Source organism: Coregonus lavaretus (genome assembly GCF_964263955.1).
Source record: "Coregonus lavaretus genome assembly, chromosome: 32".
NCBI classification, from domain to species: Eukaryota; Metazoa; Chordata; class Actinopteri; order Salmoniformes; family Salmonidae; genus Coregonus; species Coregonus lavaretus.
The window spans coordinates 10521097-10546209 of NC_140019.1; the positions used below are offsets into that span (position 1 = coordinate 10521097).

The 25113-nt window shown below is 42.7% G+C and overlaps 1 protein-coding gene across 1 annotated transcript; it reads right to left on the bottom strand.

The window, feature by feature from the left end:
• Positions 1-3884: 3884 nt before the first annotated feature.
• LOC311107832 (uncharacterized protein) lies at positions 3885-12215 on the bottom strand. The gene is made up of 5 exons (XM_084150395.1): positions 12021-12215; positions 8640-8732; positions 7966-8220; positions 6335-6442; positions 3885-6111 (listed from the first exon to the last, which is right to left on the bottom strand). The coding sequence occupies exons 1-5, from the start codon at positions 12067-12069 to the stop codon at positions 5882-5884; spliced, it is 735 nt and encodes a 244-aa protein (XP_084006521.1). The 5' UTR covers positions 12070-12215; the 3' UTR covers positions 3885-5881.
• Positions 12216-25113: the final 12898 nt, after the last annotated feature.

Below are 25113 nucleotides of genomic sequence, written 5' to 3' on the forward strand. Positions count from 1 at the left end.
CAGCACAAGGTGAACCTGTGTAATGATCATGCTCATTAATCAGCTTCTTGATATGCCACACCTGTCAGGTGGATGGATTATCTTGGCAAAGGAGAAATGCTCACTAACAGTGAATTTATCCACAACATTTGAGAAAAATAAGCTTTTTGGCGTATGTAAAATGGCTGGATTATTTTTTTTCCGCTCATGAAACATTGGACCAACACTTTACATGTTGCGTTTATATTTTTGTTCAGTGTAGAGTGTCTTATGATAAGCTGTAGACCACACTATTTACCAAGAGAGTTTTCATCTATATTTTTCATAGCTGTCTATTTACCACCATAAACCAATGCTGGCATTAAGATTGCACTGAATGAGCTGTATAAGGCCATAAGTGAACAGGAAAACGCTCACCCAGAGGCAGCGCTCCTAGTGGCCGGGGACTTTAATGCAGGAAAACTTAAATCCGTTCTACCTAATTTCTACCAGTTAAATGTGCAACCAGAGGGAAAAAAAACTCTATACCACCTTTACTCCACACACATAGACGCATACAAAGTTCTCCTTCGCCCTCCATTTGGCAAATCTGACCATAACTCTATCCTCCTGATTCCTGCTTATTAGCAAAAACTAAAGCAGGAAGCAACAGTGACTCGGTTTATAAAAAAGTGGTCAGATGACGCAGATGCTAAGCTACAGGACTGTTTTGCTAGCAGAGACTGGAACATGTTCCGGGATTCTTCAGATAGCATTGAGGAGTACACCACATCAGTCACTGGCTTCATCAATAAGTGAATCGATGATGTCGTCCCCACAGTGACCGTACATACATACCCCAACCAGAAGCCATGGATTACAGGAAACATCCGCACTGAGCTAAAGGGTAGAGCTGCCGCTTTCAAGGAGCGGGACCCGGACGCTTATAAGAAATCCCGCTATGCCCTCCGACGAACCATCAAACAGGCAAAGAGTCAATACAGGACTAAGATTGAATCGTACTACACCGGCTCTGACACTCGTCGGATGTGGCAGGGCTTGAAAACTATTACAGACTACAAAGGGAAGCACAGCCACGAGCTGCCCAGTGACACAAGACTTCCAGACGAGCTAAACCACTTCTATGCTCGCTTCGAGGCAAGCAACACTGAAGCATGCATGAGAGCACCAGCTGTTCCGGATGACTATGTGATCACGCTCTCCGTAGCCGATGTGAGTAAGACTTTTAAGCAGGTCAACATTCACAAGGCCGCAGGGCCAGACGGATTACCAGGACGTGTACTCCGAGCATGTGCTGACCAACTGGCAAATGTCTTCACTGACATTTTCAACATGTCCCTGACTGAGTCTGTAATACCAACATGTTTCAAGCAGACCACCATAGTCCCCGTGCAAAAGGACACTAAGATAACCTGCCTAAATGAATATCGACCCGTAGCACTGACATCTGTAGCCATGAAGTGCTTTGAAAGGCTGGTCATGGCTCACATCAACACCATTATCCCAGAAACCCTAGACCCACTCCAATTTGCATACCGCCCCAACAGATCCACAGATGATGCAATCTCTATTGCACTCCACACTGGCCTTTCCCACCTGGACAAGAGGAACACCTACGTGAGAATGCTATTCATTGACTACAGCTCAGCATTCAACACCATAGTGCCCTCAAAGCTCATCACTAAGCTAAGGATCCTGGGACTAATCACCTCCCTCTGCTACTGGATCCTGGACTTCCTGACGGGCCGCCCCCAGGTGGTAAGGGTAGGTAACAACACATCTGCCACACTGATCCTCAACACGGGGGCCCCTCAGGGGTGCATGCTCAGTCCCCTCCTGTACTCCCTGTTCACCCATGACTGCATGGCCAGGCACGACTCCAACACCATCATTAAGTTTGCCGATGACACAACAGTGGTAGGCCTGATCACCGACAACGATGAGACAGCCTATAGGGAGGAGGTCAGCGACCTGGCCGTGTGGTGCCAGGATAACAACCTCTCCATCAACGTGACCAAGACAAAAGAGATGATTGTGGACTACAGGAAAAAAAAGAGGACTGAGCACGCCCCCATTCTCATCGACGGGGCTGTAGTGGAACAGGTTGAGAGCTTCAAGTTCCTTGGTGTCCACATCACCAACAAACTATCATGGTCCAAACACACCAAGACAGTCGTGAAGAGGGCACGACAAAGCCTATTCCCCCTCAGGAGACTGAAAAGATTTGGCATGGGTCCTCAGATCCTAATAAAATTCTACAGCTGCACCATCGAGAGCATCCTGACTGGTTGCATCACCGCCTGGTATGGCAACTGCTTGGCCTCCGACCACAAGGCATTACAGAGGGTAGTGCGTACGGCCCAGTACATCACTGGGGCCAAGCTTCCTGCCATCCAGGACCTTTATACCAGGCGGTGTCAGAGGAAGGCCCTCAAAATTGAACAAGACTCCAGCCACCCTAGTCATAGACTGTTCTCTCTGCTACCGCACGGCAAGCGGTACCGGAGTGCCAAGTCTAGGTCCAAAAGACTTCTCAACAGCTTCTACCCCCAAGCCATAAGACTCCTGAACAGCTAATCATGGCTACCAGGACTATTTGCACTGCCCCCCACCCCCACCCCCACCCCATCTTTTTACGCTGCTGCTACTCTGTTAACTATTTATGCATAGTCACTTTAACTCTACCCACATGTACATATTTCTTCAACTACCTCAACTAGCCGGTGCCCCCGCACATTGACTCTGCACCGGTACCCCCCTGTATATATAGCCTCCCTACTGTTATTTTATTTTACTTCTGCTCTTTTTTTCTCAACACTTTTTTGTTGTTTTGTTGTTTTATTTTACTTTTTTATTAAAAATAAATGCACTGTTGGTTAAGGGCTGTAAGTAAGCATTTCACTCATGTCTGCACCTGTTGTATTCGGCGCATGTGGCCAATAAATTTTTATTTTATTTGATATATATTTATACTCCGGACTACGCCAATGTTCATCCTAATATATAAATATTTCTTAATTCAATTTTTTTACATTTTTGATTTGTGTGTATTATTTTGTATTGTTAGATATTACTGCACTGTTGGAGTTAGGAACACAAGCATTTTGCTAAACCCGCAATAACATCTGCTAAATATGTGTATTGTTAGGTTCTGAACAAACAGAGTAAAAATTGAAACGAACTAGGAATAGCTAAAAACCAAGTTTATTCACCCAGTTGGTCACACAGTTGCAAAGACAAAGCATGATTGGACAAGCACATATATTTATAACCTCCTACTAGACAGCCAATACATCTCTGTTGCGAGGCAGGAACTTAATTGATCCTCTGACTGGTGTAGTCATGGCCCTGCCTGGTGCTAGAACCTTCGTGGGCATGGAAATGTATGTGTGTGAGATAGGACTGTAGTAGCAGAGTCATTGTGGTGGGCCCCTCTGGCCCCCCTCCCAGAGGTTGCTTCTCACTTCATCTGTTGACTTGACCTCGAGCCGAATTCCTCGCTCCTCCCTAGTTCCACAGCTGGCATGCCTTATCAAGAACTGAAACTAGACTGTTGCCCTTTGCCTCCCTCCTTAGAAACAGAATATAAACTTTCTGCGCTTGCCTTTGTCTCACCCAATAACTTTACACACACAAAATTCCTATCCACCCTTAATTGACCCCAACATATACATTCCTTATACATGTAAAGTAATCAATAAGTTTGATAACATTAATAAGTATATTTCTAGCTAGAATCCAACAGTATGCAACCAATAACATTTGATTTTATGTAGACTGTTTATTACTCCTCAGATGGGATGAATAGAAGCCCAAGGCTCTGAATTGTTTACCTCTATACTGTAGTATCAGAGAAGACAGGCACAACTTTTGCTTGTTTTTAAAAAACAGGATTTTATTTTCAAACTGCAATTTCCCATCACACAGCGGCATTCACAATGAAGCATGACAAGTGATTCCACTACATATTACACAACATTACATTATGTCATCAACACTTTGTTAGTAATATTTATCTTCATTTCTCAACATCCTCTTCTCAATTTGTTATTTTAGTTTAACGTATTTTGATTGAGACTGACATATGGTGAAATCTTATATGCTTTAGTTGAAGTTAATCAGAGGAGCTAACCAAATATGGAAATCATGTGACTCAAAAAGGAAATGCATCAGCATGTGAGAAATGTGTTACAGCCTGAATTCAAAATATATTAAATCATGTTTTTTTCTCTCTCACCCATCTACACACAATACCCCAATACATGTTTTTAGAAATTGTTGCACATTTTTGAAAATGCAATACAGAAATATCTGATTTATTATTCACACTCCTGTATTCACACCCCTGTCAATACATGTTAGAATCACCTTTGGCAGTGATTACAGCTGTGAGTCTTTCTGGTTAAGTCTCTAAGAGCTTTGCACACCTGGATTGGATAATATTTGCACATTATTATTTTAAAAATTATTCAAGCTCTGTCAAGGTGGTTGTTGATCATTGCTAGACAGACTTTTCAAGTGTTGCTGTAGATTTTCAATCCGATTTAAGTTAAAACAGTAACTAGGCCACTCAGGAACATTCTTATAAAGCAACTGCAGTGTATATTTGGCCTTGGGTGTTAGGTTATTGTCCTGCTGAAAGGTGAATTTGTCTCCCAGTTTATGTTGGAAAGCAGACAGAACCCGGTTTTTCTCTAGGATTTTGCCTGTGCTTAGCTCTATTCCTTTTATTTTTATCCTAAAAAAAAACGTCCTAATCCTTGCTGTTGGCCAGTGACACAATTTAATCCATGTTAAATTCAGGCTGTAACAACAAAATGTGGAAAAAGTCGAGGGGTGTGAATACTTTCTGAAGGCACTGTAAGCACCAAAAGGAAATAAAATAAATAAAAAATAAAAGGAAAAATAAGTCATCACATTTATCATATCACATTGCTTCAAGACTAATTGGTCTTATGTCTACTAAATGTTATTTACAAGGAGCGGTTCCCATCTTTTTTCACATATATCTGTTTGCAATTTTTTTTCTCCATTAAATACATTTATTTCACTCTACAATTCCACTCTTGCATAGTATGAATGTCCTTATTTAACCAATGTGCTGTAATACATGTATTTGCTGCAGACAAGAGTATATTCAATAGATAGGCATTTTGAAACCGTTCAGGGATTACATTTTGGGTCCTTTGCCAGGGAGCATTTAAATACATTGTTTGCAAAGTCAAAAACATAATTCCAGAAGTTAATTATTCTAGAACAAGACCCAAAAATATGGAGGTAGTTTGCGAACAATTCCCCACATTTTCTCCAGTATTCACTGGTTGTTTCTTTTCTTATCTTCACCATTGTGTCTGGAGTTAGAAAGTACCTACTGTTGATTTTCCATTGATAATGGTATGAGTATTGCCTCCCAAGATCATGTTCAATGTTCTCCCCAAGTTCAGATTTCCACTTGCTCTTAGTTTGCAGAGTATTGCTCTAGGTCATGACAGCAACAGATTAGTATATTTTTGTTATTTGTTTACTACTAGTTGCCCTTTTCTGAGTATTGATTCAGTGTTTTTCTATGGGAGAGGGCTCACCTTTCATTTTTACCCAGTTGGGGTGTTTCAGTAAATAGTCTCTTCGCTGTAAATAGCTACAGAAATCAGACTTTGGCAAATGGAAGTCTGAACTTAGTTTGCCAAATGATTTAACTTGGTTGTTCTTTAAGACTTGGTGTACATATTGCAAAAGAAGTAATGACCATCTTTGAAAACCTGAATCTAGTCATAATGGGACGAAATCTGTAAGATATGCAATACCAGTTAGGGATGATATGCCCATAGGCAGATGGAAACTGCGTTGTACTTTCCTCCAAATCAGCCTCCTTCTATCATATTGAATCTAGACAGTACCTTTCTCACTGGCCTTTCCGTACCCTGGCGTACAAATAGTCCACCTCTTCAGGTGTGTCTACCTTCTGCTGTGGACCCTCTAATATTTCAATCTGTCCATAGTCCACCTCCATTGGCTGCAGGGGACCCCCTGCCACTTTCACCTGTCCGTACTCCACTTTTCTTTCCTGCTGTCTCATCTGATTCTCCAGTGTCCTGACATCAGCGTATTCCACATCCTGACTGTTAACATTAACTGTGTAGAGAGAGAGAGAGAGAGAGAGAGAGAGAGAGAGAGAGAGAGAGAGAGAGAGAGAGAGAGAGAGAGAGAGAGAGAGAGAGAGAGAGAGAGAGAGAGAGAGAGAGAGAGAGAGAGAGAGAGAGAGAGAGTCAGATTAGTAATATTTCACTGGCAAGACTGACATGGTCAATTGTAGTACTTGAGAAAATTGAAGAGCTGCAGCTAAATATCCTCTAACCTGGAATCTTTGGAGGTTTATTTTTCTTCTGGACACAGTAAACTGCCAACACCATCACTAGGACAAGGACTATGCCTGTCAGATACCCTGCTACCATCCCTATGATGTCTGGGTAAAAGAGAGGAAACAGAGACAGAACAACATATAAGCATGAAGGTTGTTTCATTGTAGCATGAAGGTTGTTTCATTGCCACCACTGATACTACATAAAAGGTCATGAAATCCATCATTAGTATTAATGATAATATTGATAACTAGACATTAAATTGTGGGACTTCCTTTAGCTCTTTAAAAGTATATTTGTGGTAGTGGAATAAGTGTTCTGATTTTAGATTTGAAAAGCAGAGAAGTAGATTAAGATTTCATAGGCTGTAAGTGTTTGTCTAAGTTGTTGTGAAAGTGGTCAAAATTTCAGTTGTTTGTAAAAGTTGACACGAAATGTCGTTGATGCGGTTAATTAAACAGCTGTAACTGTTGATTGGCAGAAGACCATTCTGTTCTGATTTCAGATTTGAATAGCGGAGAAGTAGACCATGATGTCATACCCTCTAAGTTTTTGGCTAACCTGTCGGGAAAGTGGTCAATATGTCTCTTGTTTGTAAAAGTTGACAGAAAATGTAGTTGATGTGATTACTATAACAGCTGTATCATTTGATCGGTAGAAGATCATTATGTTCGGATTTCAGATTTGAATAGCAGAGAAATAGACTGAGCTTTCATATGCCCTGATTTTTATTCTACCTTGATGGATAAGTGGTCAAAATGTAAGTGGCTTGTAAAAGCTGAAAGGAAATGTAGCTGATGCGGTTTCCAAAACAGGTGTATCATTTGATCGGCAGAAGAGAATTCTGTTCTGATTTCAAATTTGAAAGGCACACAATCAAACTTAGATTTCATACGCTTTCCAAGTCTATTGTCTAAGTTGTTGGGAAAGTGTTCAAAGTAGCTGATTTAGGTCAAAGTTACATTGTTTAGAGTGAATATAATATATTTATGGAAGTCATGATGTCACAATGGGTCCTTTAGAATGTTGAGGAAATCCCATTAAAGTGGCTGGAGTAAAAAATAAAGAAGGACAAAAAGTTTAAAATATTTAAAAAAGTTAAATACAAGCACACTTTTCCAGACCGATCTGTAAGTCTTAATGTTTAAATGGCATTTCTAGCTTAAACTGTAAACAGTGTACGAAAAATAGCATTCCAAGGAATTATAATAAGTCAGAAGTATGACAAAGATTTAGAGTGGGACGATTTAGAGTGGAGGTCACTAGGGTTTCAAACCCCTTGCCTTTGGTTGTCTCTGTTTTACTGGTGGAGGCCTTTGTCACAGTTGTGTGTGCCACTACTGTAGGGTCAATACACAGGGTATTACCAGCGGCAATCACCCACTCTGATATCTTTGTCCCATTGGAAGTGCAGTTAACATACATAAGCCCTGCAAGTAATCAAATAAACAGAAATCGTATATGTATCTGAATGTAATACTGGCAAATGGATAGTGCTTTCTAAACAGGTCAAAGTCCATTGATAAAGATTCATCATAATTATAATCATCTTCATAATTATCATTAATCAATGATATTATTTTACATAATATGTCTCTTTAACAAATGTAATTAAACAGTAGCTTACCCTCACAGGGGGAGATGATTTTGCTCACAGTAACACTGCTGATGTGGTTTTTGACAGTGCAGGTGAGATCTCCTGACAGGCCTCTCTTCAGTGTCATGGTGTTTGTCTGGTCACCAGGAGAGGCCTCAGTGTCTCTCTGTGTGTGTCCGTCCAGAGTCCAGCTGTACTGAGGACCATCCCCCTCAGAGGAACAGGTCACCCTCATCTCTCCATGGATCAGACACTGAGAGGACAGCTGAAGAGAGGACACTGGGGCTGTGGAGGAAGAAGAATAGACATTTGCAGACATTCGCAACAACACATTAGAAAACAAGACTTCTTCTAGATTTAGAAGGCCACAGAGGCTTCTGTAGTCAAGTTATGGTTAGTAATAAGAATTTGTGTCAATATGAGAATTTTAAAGGGTTAGCTAATTACTATACCTTCAATAAACAGTTGTAGTCTTCTTGTCCCTAATGTTTCCCCATCTGAATTAAATAGTTCTAGTCTATATTCAGCAGAATCATTCCTTTCTGTGTTATCTATCCTAAATGTTCCGTTGTTGAAAAAGAAGTGTGCTCTGGTTTCAATGGATTTGTCGATTTTTACTTTTTTATCAGTTTTGTTTCTAATTAGGAGTATATTTTTAGTAAAACCAGTGGAGTTGGTTTTTAATAATATGTCAGGGGCTTTACTGTCAATGGTCATCAGCTGGAGAGAGACAGTTCCTCCCAGAGCTCCATAACACTGAGCTCCATCCAGTGTTGCATCACAGTGGGTCTCCATTCCTGAAAATCAAGAGGAATATAGATACTGTAGTGACTATCACTGTCCTAGTTTTGAGGTATAATTTTATGGATGAGAATACAACCAAGCAAGCAACAGTATAACCAGAGAGTAATGGCGCCGGAGGGTATGGCTGCCGTTTTACAGGCTCCTAACCAACTGTGCTATTTTTTATTTATTTTTTTCACATTGTTTGTAACCTATTTTGTACATAATTTTGCTGCTACTGTCTCTTATGACCGAAAAGAGCTGCTGGACATCAGAACAGCGATCACTCACCTCGAACTGGACGAAGATATTTTCTTTAATGAGTCCAACGCAAAGGATATACTGCTACCCCGAGACCAGGCCCAAATCCCTGTCAATCGCATGAAGAAAAGACGGACATGCAGGGGTCGGAGGTCGGGGTGACTTGTGAGAATTTGTTGGCGAGTGAGGAAACCGCCTCTACCATCTGTTCTATTGGCCAACGTGCAATCACTGGAAAATAAACTGGATGATCTACGATCAAGTCTATCCTACCAAAGGGATATTAAAAACTGTAATATCTTATGTTTCACCGAGTCGTGACTGAACGACGACACAAATAATATAGAGCTGGCTGGGTTTTCCGTGCATCGGCAGGACAGAGCAGCTACGTCTGGTAAGACAAAGGGTGGGGGTGTGTGTCTATTTGTCAATAACAGTTGGTGCGCGATGTCAAATATTAAAGAAGTCTCGAGGTATTACTCGCCTGAGGTAGAATAAATCATGATAAGGTGAACACCACACTATCTACCAAGAGAGTTTTCATCTATATTATTCGTAGCCGTCTATTTACCACCACAAACCGATGGTGGCACTAAGACCGCACTCAACGATCTGTATAAGGCAATAAGCAAAGAATAAAATACTCATCCAGAAGCGGCACTCCTAGTGGCCGGGGACTTTAATGCAGTCAAACTTAAATCTGTTTGACCTCATTTACATTTACATTTTACATTTACATTTTAGTCATTTAGCAGACGCTCTTATCCAGAGCTCTTATCCAGACGCTCTTATCCAGAGCGACTTACAGTTAGTGAGTGCAAACATTATTTTATTTTTTCATACTGGCCCCCCGTGGGAAACAAACCCACAACCCTGCCGGCCATTCCCTCCCCTACCCTGGACGACGCTGGTCACATGTGCAACCAGAGGAAAATAATCTCTAGACCACCTTTGCTCCACACACAGAGAGATTGCTTACAAAGCTCTCCCTCGCCCTCCAATTTTGGAAAATCTGACCATAATTCTATCCTCCTGATTCCTGCTTTCAAGCAAAAACTAAAGCAGGAAGTACCAGTGACTCGCTCAATACCGAAGTGGTCAGATGACGCGGATGCTATGCTAAAGGAATGTTTTGCTAGCACAGACTGGAATATGTTCCGGGATTCATCCAATGGCATTGAGGAGTACACCACATCAGTCACTGGCTTCATCAATAAGTGCATTGATGACGTCATCCCCACAGTGACCGTATGTACATACCCCAACCAGAAACCATGGATTACAGGCAACATCCTCAACAAGCTAAAGGCAAGAGCTACCGCTTTCAAGGACCGGGACACTAATCCGGACGTTTATAAGAAATCCCGCTATGCCCTCAGACGAACCATCAAACAGGCAAAGCGTCAATACAGGGCTAAGATTGAATCCTACTACACTGGCTCTGACGCTCGTCGGATGTGGCAGTGCTTGCAAACTACTACGGAATACAAAGGGAAACTCAGCCGTGAGCTGCAGAGTGACGTGAGCCTACCAGACAATCTAAATGCCTTTTATGCACGTTTCAAGGCAAGTAACACTGAAGCATACATGAGAGCACCAGCTGTTCTGGACGACTGTGTGATCACGCTCTCCATAGCCGATGTGAGCAAGATCTTTAAACAGGTCAACATTCACAAGGCCGCTGGGCCAGACGGATTACCAGGACATGTACTCAGAGCATGTGCAGACCAACTGGCAAGTGTCTTCGCTGACATTTTCAACCTCTCCCTGACCGAGTCTGTAATACCTACATGTTTCAAGCAGACCACCATAGTCCCTGTGCCCAAGAAAGCGAAGGTAACCTGCCTAAATGACTAAAGACCCGTAGCACTCACGTCAGTAGCCATGAAGTGTTTTGAAAGGCTTACATCAACACCATCATCCCGGAAACCCTAGACCCCCTCCAATTCGCATACCACCCCAACATATCCACAGATGACGCAATCTCAATCGCACTCAACACTGCCCTTTCCCACCTGGACAAAAGGAACACCTATGTGAGAATGCTGTTCATTGACTACAGCTCAGTGTTCAACACCATAGTGCCTACAAAGCTCATCACTAAGCTAAGGACCCTGGGACTAAACACCTCCCTCTGCAACTGGATCCTGGACTTCCTGATGGGCCACCACCAGGTGGTAAGGGTAGGCAACAACACATCTGCCATGCTGATCCTCAACACCTGGGCCCCTCAGGGGTGCGAGCTTAGGCCCCTTCTGTACTCCCTGTTCACCCACGACTGCGTGGCAAAGCACGACTCCAACACCATCATTACAGTTGCTGACGACACAACCGGAGCGTCAAGTCTAGATCCGAACGATTCCTTAACAGCTTCCACCCCAAGCCATAAGACTGCTGAGCAATTAATCAAATGGCCACACGGACTATTTACATTGACCCTCCCCCCTCCCCCCTTTGTTTTTACACTGCTGCTACTCGCTGTTTATTATCTATACATAGTCACTATACCCCTACCTACATGTACAAACTACCTCGACTAACCTTATACACACTGACTGTGTTCATTTTACTGTGTTCATTTTTGTTTTCTTTTAAACTTTCTTTTATTTACTAAATATTTTCTTAAGTCTATTTCTTGAACGGCATTGTTGGTTAAGGGCTTGTAAGTAAGCATTTCACGGTAAGGTCTATACCGGTTGTATTCGGCGCATGTGACAAATACAATTTGATTTGATTTGATTTGATAACCAAACCAATGACATCAAGGTACTTGGCAACATAACAGTACCTCAGTCAGTTATAATTATCACAAGACAATGAATAACGAGACAACTCTGTCTTTTTCAGTCTTTTGAATATTGTCTCTGTTTCTATCATTAGTCATTATGAGAGGGATTCATTTGACAAAAGGGATTCTAAATAGCCTATAGTACACCACAAATAGCTTTGATCAAGCGGTTCACTTTCTGCATGACATAAACAAGGCTCCTTATATCATGTGTAAAACAAGAGGGAAATCGACACATAAAGAAACTTCTTACCATGAGACACTCCTGCTAACATCACCAACAGTCCAAACAGAGCCTTCATGTCTCTTCAAAACACAGGGCTCAAGTTAGCAAATTAAGCTATACTGTACTGTAACAAAATCCTCTATTTTCCATTCAGTACTGAATTTCCATAAGCTCACAATTTACAACATAAACAAAACCTATGCAAAGGTGGTATGAAAGACACTCCAGCTGTCCTTGTCACTCAGTAGAATTCACTTAGCTTGTGACAAGCAAAAGAAAAGTACAATTTGTACCTCACCCTATTAATAGGTTCTGACTCAGAGGAAAGAGGAAGAACCTCAAAGTTTAACTTGTTCGTTACATAAACAGCCAGGCTGGCTTCATTCATGTCTATTGATGTGTAATATCAGATAAGTTATGAGGCTACACTCTTAGAAAAAAGGTTCTAACTACCTAAAAGGGTTCTTCGACTGTCCCCTTTCCACAGAGGGTTCTACATTTAACCCAGAAGGCTTTTACCTCTAAGAGTGTACTTTTGAATGTAAATAAATGTTTGCGCCTGAGAAAATGACCTCGTTCGTTTTGTAAGGGCAGTGGTCAGCTCTAACACACAAGCTGTTAATCACTGACATGAACACACCACCTTCTTCACATTTAGAAGGCACTTTCAGTCCATTTAAGATTGTGACATTTAAAAAAAAGAAATAAAGGAAAGAGAGAGAGAGAGAGACACAGAGACACAGAGAGACACAGAGACACAGAGAGACAGAGACACAGAGAGAGACAGAGGACAGAAGACAGAAGGAAATTAATTTGAGAGGAGAGGTGAGAGAAATAAAAAGTGAAATACAGAGGACCAACAGACCAAATTCCAATGTTTCCCAAATGGTGGATTGTGACTCCTTGACAGCATCGATTGGTTGTAAGTAATTCATTTTGGGTTGCAGCTAGACAGAATAAAAATACATCATAATGGACTGCATTTATATAGCACTTTCTGGGAGCTCAAACCGTGATAAATTGGGTTTGTTTATTAGATGCAAAATAAGATGTGATTCAGAAAAAAGTGAAGGGAACAAAAAAGGAACCATTCTTCCATAGAGGACACTATAGGGGGCCATCCTCTCGCTCACAAACTTCTGTACTGAATGACAACTTCTACTACTGTGCAAAAACATTGTACGGTTGTATGTTGAGAAAAAATTAACATAAATAAATAAAACATTAAATCAGTAACATAGAGACCATGACATATGTAGACAGTCCAGTTGCTGGGTTATTTATTTAGGTAAAGAACGTACAAAACCCTCAGCAGTGAATGACATGAAATATAAACAGTAATATGGGAAGGTTAATACAATTCGTTACAGTAACAAATGGAGCAACAAGGGTTCAGTACCACTTCTAAAGACCAACCCTTCAAACATGCAGCTCAAGAACCTCTCTCATTGGCCAAGCTGTATTCCAGTATACAGTCTCCTCCAGTCCCTCAGGTCTATCTCTCAGTGTTTGGTCTGGCCCCCTCCAGCACTACAATTTGTCCATACACCATCCCTCTTCTTTCGAATAGTGATGTCAGCATATTCCAGTTCCGGACTCTCATTAGCATTTGTGTGGAGATGTTTGTGGAAAAAAATGGAAGGCTACTGCACAGATCACTTTTTGACAATTAACATTTGAAGTATGTAACAGTCTTCATAAGGTCTAATGTTGATTTGCAGAGTTAGAAATAGCATCCATTCACCTCCTTCACATGCACTTGGCCAAACTGTAGATCTGGGTTACTGTATGTAAACCTTCAAAGGCGCATTTAACCCCCAAAAAACATTTGTCCATATATTTCCATGGAGATAGACAGTTCCTCCAAGAGCTCCGTAACACGACATGTTCTATGTAGCATCACAGGAGGTCTCCATGCCTGAGGATAGAAAAAAAGTTTTGTTGATAGTGATAATAAGTGTAAATCCTTTGATAAAACTTTATTAATGCCATTTCACTTTGTGACATTATGATTGCCCAAACTGATCTTTTGACACGCGGCTCGAGTCGCAGGACGACACCAGCCAGGAGGACAGCCCCGGGGGCGAGGAGCAGGCTGGTCCGGACGGTGGAGATGGAAATCCAGGACAATGTTGGGGTCCAGGATGGCGGCCGCCGGAACCCAACAGCGCTCCTCTGGACCCAACAGCGCTCCTCTGGACCTTGATCAGGAGATGGTGGGGTTATGAAATTGGAGCCGCAGGAGGCCGAGGATGACTTTTTGTATGGGTGCAGTGGTGATGAGGAAGGGACGTTTTTGTTGTTGCATGGGTCCCACGGTGAGGGTGAGTGGTGCTGTGATTGTGCAGGATCCCAATGGCTGTGTATCCAGGGCTTCGACAGGAAAAGGAAAGGAGAGGGGGTATGAAGTTTAGTTCAGGGAGGAGGCGAGGGCCTGGTTGATGAAGTTCCCAGTGGCACCGGAGTCCACTAGAGCTGTAAAGACAACACTTGAGGGACAGCCAGCGAAATGGGAAGCAGAAAGGGTTTGGCGGAAAACGATGATAAAGGAATACTCACGCCTACCCTGGGAGACGGAAGTTCACAGGGTTGCCCCTCTGCTCTAGTGGACCCCGGGTTTGGACGCACAGGACACCACTGAAGCTAGTGCCCCTCTTGGCCGCAATAGGGAGAGAGCCCCAGCTATGTCCGGCGACGCCGCTCTGCAACGGAGAGGTGTGTGGCCCCTACCTCCATGGATTCAGACTCTGCCTCAGGACAGCCAAAGCAGGGAGGCGAGTGGCGGGGTGGACACCGGCGCTCCCAAAGAAGGTTATCCAGATGGATGGCCATCGCGATGAGAGCATCCAAGGATATGATGTCATCCCGACATGCCAACTCCGTCTGGACCTCCTTGCGCAATCCACTGCAGAATAGATTATGGAGCGCCGGCTCATTCCATCCACTGGAGGCTGCCACAGTCCGAAAGGTGAGGGCATACTCCGCAGCGGTCTGGGCACCCTGCTGAAGTTGGAAAAGTCGCTCACCTCCCTCTCTGCCTTCTGGAGGACGGTCGAAGACCGCCCTGAACAAAGCCATGAACCCAGCTCCTCCTCTCCTCTCTCCCAGACGGCCGTAGCCCACACCAACGCACATCCGGTCAGCAGGGAAATTACCGTGGCAACCTTGGACCTCTCAGTGGTGGGGGCTCCCGTCTGATAGGCAAAATAGAGGGAGCCCTGGAGTAGGAAGCCACGGCATTTCGATGGAGTACCATTCTACTATTCCGGAAGGGACATTCGGGAGGCTGGGGAGGCTGGGGGACTGGCTCACTGTGACGACCCGTGGAAGTAGGCCCTCCATCAGATGTATGGAGAACCTCACTGGTGGTGTCGAGGCGGGGGAGAACGCGGAGGACCTCGTTCATGGTCGTAACCAGTAGAGCTAGCTGGTCGTGGTGTTGGTGGAGTAGATGACCCTGTTCCTCGACCGTCCGGAAGATGGTGTATCTTCTGCTGCTTCCATTATTTTTCTGAGGCAGTATTCTGTAACATATACGCTAGGAGTCAGGAAGCAGGTGCAGAAGGTGAGTTTAATAATGAGAATAAGCAGATAAACAAAACAGAAGACACATACTGAACGTGAACAAAACCAATACCGCCTGAAGACTGAGGCTACTGAGGGCTAAATAAAGGGAGTGTAATCAAGGTGATTATGAAGTCCAGGTGTGCATAACGATGGGGAGCAGGTGTGCGTAATGAACGTTGCCAGGTGCGCGTAATGTGGGTTGCCAGGACCGGTGGACCGCTCTGGAGAGGGAACGGGAGTAGGCGTGACAGCATATTACACAACATTACATTACATTATCAACAATTTGTTAGAAACATCATTATCTTTATTCCTCAACATCCTCTTCTCAATTTGTTATTTTAGCTTAACTTACTTTGATTGAGACTGACATATAGTGAAATCATATATGCTTTACTTTAAGTTAATCAGAGGAGCTAACCAAATATGGTAATGTCTTGAAGAAAAGCCAGCTCCATCTGCTCGGGGTCAGAGTCGTCTGGAGTGGGAACGGGCAGATCCCTACCAGGACGTCCTCTGGCTGCTAGCAGATTGTCCAACCGGATGGCCATGTCCACCAGTTGGGAGAACGATAGCATGGCATCACGGCAGGCTAGCTCCCGTCGGACATCCTCCCTTAGGTGGCACAGGAAATGGTTGATCAGGGCCCGCTCGTTCCACCCGGACCCCGCTGCCAGTGTCCGGAACTCCAACGCGTAGTCCTGTGCGGTCCTCGTCCCCTGCCTCAGATGGACCAGTCGTTCGCCCGCCTCTCGACCCTCAGGCAGGTGATCGAAAACAGCCCGAAAGAGGCGAGCAAACTCACCGTAGTCCTCCATCGCGGCACCTCCCTCGTTCCACACCGTGTTGGCCCACTCCAGGGTTCTCCCACAAAGGCAGGAAACGAGGACGGATACCCTCTCCCGCTCCAGTGGCGCCGGCCTGATGCTGGAGAAATACAGCTCTAATTGGAGCAGAAATCCCTTACATCGCGCAGCCATCCCATCAAACGCCGGTGGCGGGATATCTGGATCCCTCCAGGGGCTGGGGTGTAGGTGGCTGGATCCGGTTGACCAGCTGGTCTCGATAGATCGGGTCCTCTCCTCTCCAGGCGTTCTACTACCTGAAGAACCCGATCCATCGCTTCCCCCAAGCTGGCCAGCATCGAGGAATGCTCCTTGACCCTTGCCACAACTCCTGGCATGCGGTCTTCTCCTGCTGACTCCATTCAGCGGGTGAGTGATTCTGTGATGAGGTGTGAATGAAGGAGTCAGGCGCAAGAGGTAAAACACCGAAGTCCAGAGTTTATTCCGTTCACATAAATAAAACGCACCCAGCGTCAAAACTAAACAAACAAGGGAAAATAATCCACCTTGGCAAATACACATGGAAGAGTAGCTAAACACTATTCCAGACCTATCTGTACGTTTTAAAGTTTGAATGGCATTTCTAGCTTGAACAGTGTACGAAAAATAGTATTCCAAAGAATCATAATAAGTCAGAAGTATGACAAAGATTTAGAGTGGGACGATTTAGAGTGGAGGTCACTAGGGTTTCAAACCCCTTACATGTGGTTGCCTCTGTTTGACTGGTGGAGGCCTTCATCACAGTTGTGTGAAGGCCTCCACCAACAAAGCAATTAATAAAATATTTTGTATTATTTTATTTAAAGTAAAATAAAATAAAGTGTTAAGTAAAAAAATAAAAGCAAATAAATAAAGAGCAGCAGTAAAATAAAATAACAGTAGGGAGGCTATATACAGAGTCAATGTGCGGGGGCGCTTTGTTTTTTCGAATAGTGATGTCAGTATATTCCAGTTCTGGACTCTCATCAGCATCTGTGTGGAGATGTTGACATGAGTGTTTTGGGGAAAAATGGTAGGCTACTGCACACACCATTTATTGACATTTAACATTTGAAGTATGTAAGCAGCCTACATAAGCTCTAATGTTGATTTTCAGAGTTAGAAATAGCATCCATTTACCTCCTTCACATGCACTTGGCCAAACTGTAGATCTGGAAATAGGCCTATCGAAATGTATCTAGGCCTACTCTAATGCAAACTCGAAACCACAACATACAAAACATCTAAAGTGAGCTACAACACTGAAGCAACAGTCACATGAGCTGACTGAGTGTTGTTACCATCGGTGTTGATAGCCATCTTTGACATTTTTAGACATATGTTAGATTGTTAGCCTGTCACATTACTGACCTGGTGACTGTGGAGGTGTCCTCCTCTTGCGAATACAGTAAACTCCCACCACCACTGCAAGGACCAGGACCACAGCTACTAGTGAACCTATGAAAGACCCATAGGATCCTCCTGCATGATATGGTGAGGATTACTGTATGTAAGCCTTTAAAGGTGCATTTAACCCCCAATTTAAAAAATAACAATATTCATAATTAATCCATGTTTGACACAGTCACTCAAAAGTCATGCATGACAACAATCAAGCTTTCAAGATACATTGCCTTTGGCTTCTTTGGAATAATCTTATTTGGCAAATAGATAGATGTGACATTTTTAGCTCCTCACCTCCAATGATCAGTTGTACTCCTCTGGTCTCCAAGTACATTCCATCTGAATTCAAGGTTTCAAAACAATATTTAGCAGAATCACTCCTCTCTGTGTTATTTATTTTAAATGTCCCATTACTGGTAAAGAACTCTGATCTGGCTTTAATTGATTTATGGTTCAACTTTGTTGTTTGTTATTTTGAATATCTGGCTTTAATTAATTTAAAGTATACTTTGTTTTATTTTGAATATGTATTAGCACCAGTGGGGTCTTTTTAAAATTTGAGTTTGGATCCTGTGCATCAGTCATCAGCTGGAGATAGACAGTTCCTCCAAGAGCTCCGTAACACAACATGTTCTATGTAGCATCACAGGAGGTCTCCATGCCCGAGGATATAAAAAAAAATGCTGTTTTGTTGATAGTGATAATAAGTGTAAATCCTTTGCTAACACATTATTAATGCCATTTCACTTTGTGACATTACGATTGGCCAAACTGATTTGACAAGTAAATCATTTTCAATTAGCTTGTTTTTTAAATAATTAAGCCCTCAAACTACTGAACAACATGCAAACATTTCAAAGATTGTACTGAGTTACAGTTCATATAAGGAAATCAGTCAATTGAAATAAATTCATTAGGCCCTAATCTATGGATTTCACATGACTGGGCAGGGGCACAGCCATGGGTGGGCCTGGAAGGGCCACTCATTTGAGAGCCAGGTCCACCCACTGGGAAGCCAGGCCCAGCCAATCAGCATACGTTATCCCCACAAAAGGGCTTTATTACTGACAGATATACTCCTCATCATTACACACCATTTATAACACTGGGTTGTTGTTATCTCCATAGACCATTAGAGGAAAAAGTACTCAATTGTCATGCTTGAGTAAAAGTAAAGATACCTTAATAGAAAATGATTCAAGTAAAAGTGAAAGTCACCCAGTAAAATACTGCTTGAGTAAAAGTCTAAAAGTGTTTGGATTTAATATACTTAAGTATCAAAAGTAAATGGAATTGCTCAAATGTACTTAATTATCAAAAGTAAAAGTAAAAGTATAAATAATTTCAAATTCCTTATATTAAGCAAACCAGACTGCACAATTTTCTATTTTTATTGACGGATAGCTGGGGCACACTCCAACACTCAGACATAATTTACAAACGAAGCATTTGTGTTTTGTATGGGGCCGCCAGATCAGAGGCAGTAGAAATGACCAGGGATGTTCTCTTGATAAGTATGTGAATTGGACCATTTTCCTGTCAAAATGTGACGAGTACTTTTGGGTGTCATGGAAAATGAATGGAGTAAAAAGTACATTATTTTCTTTAGGAATATAGTGAAGTAAAAGTAAAAGTTGGCAAAGATATACAGTGGGGGGAAAAAGTATTTAGTCAGCCACCAATTGTGCAAGTTCTCCCACTTAAAAAGATGAGAGAGGCCTGTAATTTTCATCATAGGTACACGTCAACTATGACAGACAAAATGAGGAAAAAAAATCCAGAAAATCACATTGTAGGATTTTTTATGAATTTATTTGCAAATTATGGTGGAAAATAAGTATTTGGTCAATAACAAAAGTTTCTCAATACTTTGTTATATACCCTTTGTTGGCAATGACACAGGTCAAACGTTTTCTGTAAGTCTTCACAAGGTTTTCACACACTGTTGCTGGTATTTTGGCCCATTCCTCCATGCAGATCTCCTCTAGAGCAGTGATGTTTTGGGGCTGTCGCTGGGCAACACGGACTTTCAACTCCCTCCAAAGATTTTCTATGGGGTTGAGATCTGCAGACTGGCTAGGCCACTCCAGGACCTTGAAATGCTTCTTACGAAGCCACTCCTTCGTTGCCCGGCGGTGTGTTTGGGATCATTGTCATGCTGAAAGACCCAGCCACGTTTAATCTTCAATGCCCTTGCTGATGGAAGGAGGTTTTCACTCAAAATCTCACGATACATTGCCCCATTCATTCTTTCCTTTACACGGATCAGTCGTCCTGGTCCCTTTGCAGAAAAACAGCCCCAAAGCATGATGTTTCCACCCCCATGCTTCACAGTAGGTATGGTGTTCTTTGGATGCAACTCAGCATTCTTTGTCCTCCAAACACGACGAGTTGAGTTTTTACCAAAAAGTTCTATTTTGGTTTCATCTGGCCATATGACATTCTCTGGATCATCCAAATGCACTCTAGCAAACTTCAGATGGGCCTGGACATGTACTGGCTTAAGCAGGGGGACTTGTCTGGCACTGCAGGATTTGAGTCCCTGGCGGCGTAGTGTGTTACTGATGGTAGGCTTTGCTACTTTGGTCCCAGCTCTCTGCAGGTCATTCACTAGGTCCCCCCGTGTGGTTCTGGGATTTTTGCTCACCGTTCTTGTGATCATTTTGACCCCACGGGGTGAGATCTTGCGTGGAGCCCCAGATCGAGGGAGATTATCAGTGGTCTTGTATGTCTTCCATTTCCTAATAATTGCTCCCACAGTTGATTTCTTCAAACCAAGCTGCTTACCTATTGCAGATTCAGTCTTCCCAGCCTGGTGCAGGTCTACAATTTTGTTTCTGGTGTCCTTTGACAGCTCTTTGGTCTTGGCCATAGTGGAGTTTGGAGTGTGACTGTTTGAGGTTGTGGACAGGTGTCTTTTATACTGATAACAAGTTCAAACAGGTGCCATTAATACAGGTAACGAGTGGAGGACAGAGGAGCCTCTTAAAGAAGAAGTTACAGGTCTGTGAGAGCCAGAAATCTTGCTTGTTTTGTAGGTGACCAAATACTTATTTTCCACCATAATTTGCAAATAAATTCATTAAAAATCCTACAATGTGATTTTCTGGAGAAAAAAATTGTCAATTTGTCTGTCATAGTTGACGTGTACCTATGATGAAAATTACAGGCCTCTCTCATCTTTTTAAGTGGGAGAACTTGCACAATTGGTGGCTGACTAAATACTTTTTCCCCCCACTGTAAATAGTAAATTAAAGTACAGATACCCCAAAAAACTACTTAAGTAGTACTTTAAAGTATTTTTACTTAAGTACTTTTCACCACTGCCATAGACAAACAGATATGTATCTCAGTATAGAAAAAACTGAAACCTCTTAACATTAGATGGTCCTACTGACATCACCAGATGTCCAAACATCTGGCCACCCCTCAGAGCCTGGTTCCTCTCTAGGTTTCTTCCTAGGTTCCTGCTTTTCTAGGGAGTGTTTCCAACCACCGTGCTTCTACATCTGCATTGCTTGCTGTTTGGGGTTTTAGGCTGGGTTTCTGTGTAGCACTTTGTGACATCTGCTGATGTAAAAAGGGCTTTATCAATACATTTGATTGATTGATTTGTTAAACATGTTTCCTTTACAATGTCCATCTACTGATATGTCTTGGCAACTGTAGATTCACTATTGAAGTCCCAAACACGGAAAATCTACCTGCCACAATATAAGTCAGAATGTCACTAGGCTATTTGATTAAAACACGCAAATGATTGTGTAATTTCAGAGATGGGAAAGGAAGTGTTTGAACACACTCTTGATCTCACTTCTTCATTTCACAGACCAATGCATACAAATTGTTGTATAGGATAAGGCATTACATAAGATATGATATATACAGTATGTGACGCACACAAATATGTATGGTCATATTTTTTATGTTTTATTTTGTTTGTTATTTTATGGAGCCATTCCTTGCATCATTTTCTAGGCCTCCCACGTATTAGCATTTAAAGTAATATATATGATTACTGCCACTAGGGGGAGATGTGACTTCAATGGAGAGCGTTAGTGGGATCATGAGGTCTTGGAGGTTTCTTCTTCAATCTTGGAGAATGCTTACTACTGAACACTACTAACGTTTCGCCGTCTCATCATTTTACCCTATTAATTCAGGTATTTAATGTGCAAAAGTACAATATGACTCTTAACATATTGAGATAACATGGTTTACTACGTAGTCCATGAGTTTGATGAGGTTTGAAGGCAATTTAAGGACGTTTTAATCGAGTGAAATACTGGTTGGTATTTTCCCCATTGTAAGTAATGGAGTTTGCTAGGTTGCTAATGGTTCACTTGTTAGAGAAGGGATTAAGATGGCGTCTGAACCTTTTGTACTTTTTTTCAACAATATTTTAGATCCTATTTGTTTTATTTTCTATGAACGAAGGCTCAGTTTAGTTCAGGTAATATATATAAATATGTGAGGGCCTGATAAAATGTGTTAAAGTGTTAATATTTGTACGAAAATAGTTTTTTTCAGTTCGCTAGCTTCATGCTAACCAAATGTAGCTTTGCTAAGCGCTAGATAGCTCTAGGCTAATGGGTTTCAGCTATTGTTAGCTTACGTGTTAATGGTTTAGAAGATAATGGATGTAGAATTGTTGAGCACAGGCCTCCAGTAATGTATAGCTTTTTCAAAATAGACACTGATAGTACAGTGAGTTATATACATATAATCTGAATGTGTAGATATATTGTCGTAGTTTTTTGAAAGTGAGACCTTTTATTTTTGATACAGGAATATGGAATGTGAAGACTTAATAATACAATAAAGTTGTAATGTATATTGATTTTGACAACAAAAAAGATTAACAAAAGAGAACAATATTTTAATACATCAAGGAGAATGCCTACTACTGAACACTACTAACGTTTCTCCGTCTCATCATTTTACCCTATTAATTCAGGTTTATTATCTGCTGACCACGTCTCAGACCGAGGAGTGTAACATATACAGTGCATTCGGAAAGTACTCAGACCCCTTGACTTTTTCACATTTTGTTACGTTACAGCCTTATTCTAAAATTGATTAAATTGTTTTTTTTACTCATTAATCTACACACAATAAACCCATAATGACAAAGCAAAAACAGTTTTTTTAGAAATGTTTGCAAAACTGAAATATTACATTTACATTAGTATTCAGACCCTTTTTCAATACTTTGTTGAAGCACCTTTGGCAGCAATTTCAACCTTGAGTCTTCTTGGGTATAAATAAATATGCCATTTAGCAGACACTTTTATCCAAAGCGACTAACAGTCACATGAGCTACAGAGGACCATGACGCTACATGCTTGACACACCTGTATTTGGGGAGTTTCTCCCATTCATCTCTGCAGATCCTCTCAATAAATCAATCAAATGTATTAAAAAATTAGCAGATGTCACAAAGTGCTATACAGAAACCCAATCTAAAACCCCAAACAGCAAGCAATGCAGATGTAGAAGCACAGTGGCTAGGAAAATCTCCCTAGAAAATCAGGAATCTGGGAAGGAACTTAGACAGGAAGCAGGCTCAGAGGGGTGGCCAGTCCTCTTCTGGCTGTGCCGGGTGGAGATTATAACAGTACATGGCCATTAAGGCCAGATTGTTCTCCAAGATGTTCAAACGATCATAGATGACCAACAGGGTCAAATAATAATCACAGTGGTTGTAAAGGGTGCAACAGGTCAGTACATCAGGAGTAAATGTCACTTGGCTTTTCATAGCCGAGCATTCATGGGTTGAAACAGCAGGTGAGGTAGAGAGAGAGAGTTGAAAACAGCAGGTCTGGGACAAGGTAGCACGTCCGGTTAACAGGTTAGGTTTCCATAGCCGCAGGCAGAACAGTTGAAACTGGAGCAGCAGCATGACCAGGTGGACTGGGGACAGCAAGGAGTCATCAGGCAGGTAGTCCTTAGGCATGGTCCTATGGCTCAGGTCCTCCGGGAGGGGGGGGGGGGGGGGGGGGGGACAGAGGGAGAGAGAGAGAATTAGAGGGAGCATACTTACATTCAAACAGGACACGGGATAAGATAATAAAGGAGAATTACACCAGATATAACAGACTGACCCTGGCCCCCCGGCACATAGACTATTGCAGCATAAGTACTGGAGGCTGAGACAGGGGGGGGTCGGGAGACACTGTGGCCCCGTCCGACAATACCCCCGGACAGGGCCAACCAGGCAGGATATAACACTACCCACTTTGCCAAAGCACAGCCCCCACACCACAAAGGGATATCAACAGACCACCAGCTCACTACCCTGAGATAAGGCTGAGTATAGCCCATGAAGATCTCCTCCACCGCACGAGCCCGAGGGGGCGCCAAACCGGACAGGAAGATCACATCAGCGACTCAACCCACTCAAGTGATGCACCCCTCCTAGGGACGGCATGGAAGACCACTAGTAAACCAGTGACTCAGCTCCCGTAATAGGATCAGAGGCAGAGAATCGCAATGGAGAGAGGGGAACCGGCCAGGCAGAGACAGCAAGGGCGGTTCGTCACTCCAGTGCCTTTCCGTTCACCTTCGCACCCCTGGGCCAGACCACAATCAATCATAGGACCTTCTGAGGAGATGAGTCTTAAGTAAAGACATAACGGTCGATACCGAGTCTGCATCTCTCACATTGATAGGCAGACCATTCCATAAAAATTGAGCTTTATAGGAGAAAGCCCTGCCTCCAGCTGTTTGCTTAGATATTCTAGGAGCAATAAGGACCCCTGTGTCTTGTGACCGTAGCGTACGTGTAAGTATGTACGGAGGAACAAATTGGAGAGATAGGTAGGACCAAGCCCATGTCACGTTTTGTAGGTTAACAGTAAAACCTTGAAATCAGCCCTAGCCTTAACAGGAAGCCAGAGGCTAGCACTGGAGTAATATGATCACATGTTTTGTTCTAGTCAAGATTCTAGCAGCTGTGTTTAGCACTAACTGAAGTTTATGTAGTGCTTTATCCGATAATTGCAATGTTACGAAGATGGAAAAAAGCTGTCCTTGAAATATTCTTGCTATGTTCGTCAAAAGAGAGATCAGGGTCCAGAGTAATGCCGAGGTCCTTCACAGTTTTATTTGAGATGACTGTACAACCTCTCCAGCTCTGTCAGGCTGGATGGGGAGAGTCGCTGCACAGCTATTTTCAGGTCTCTCCAGAGATGTTCAATCGGGTTCAAGTCCGGGCTCTGGCTGGGCACCTCAAGGACATTCAGAGACTTGTCCCGAAGCCACTCCTGCGTTGTCTTGGCTGTGTGCTTAGGGTTGTTGTCCTGTTGGAAGGTGAACCTTCGCCC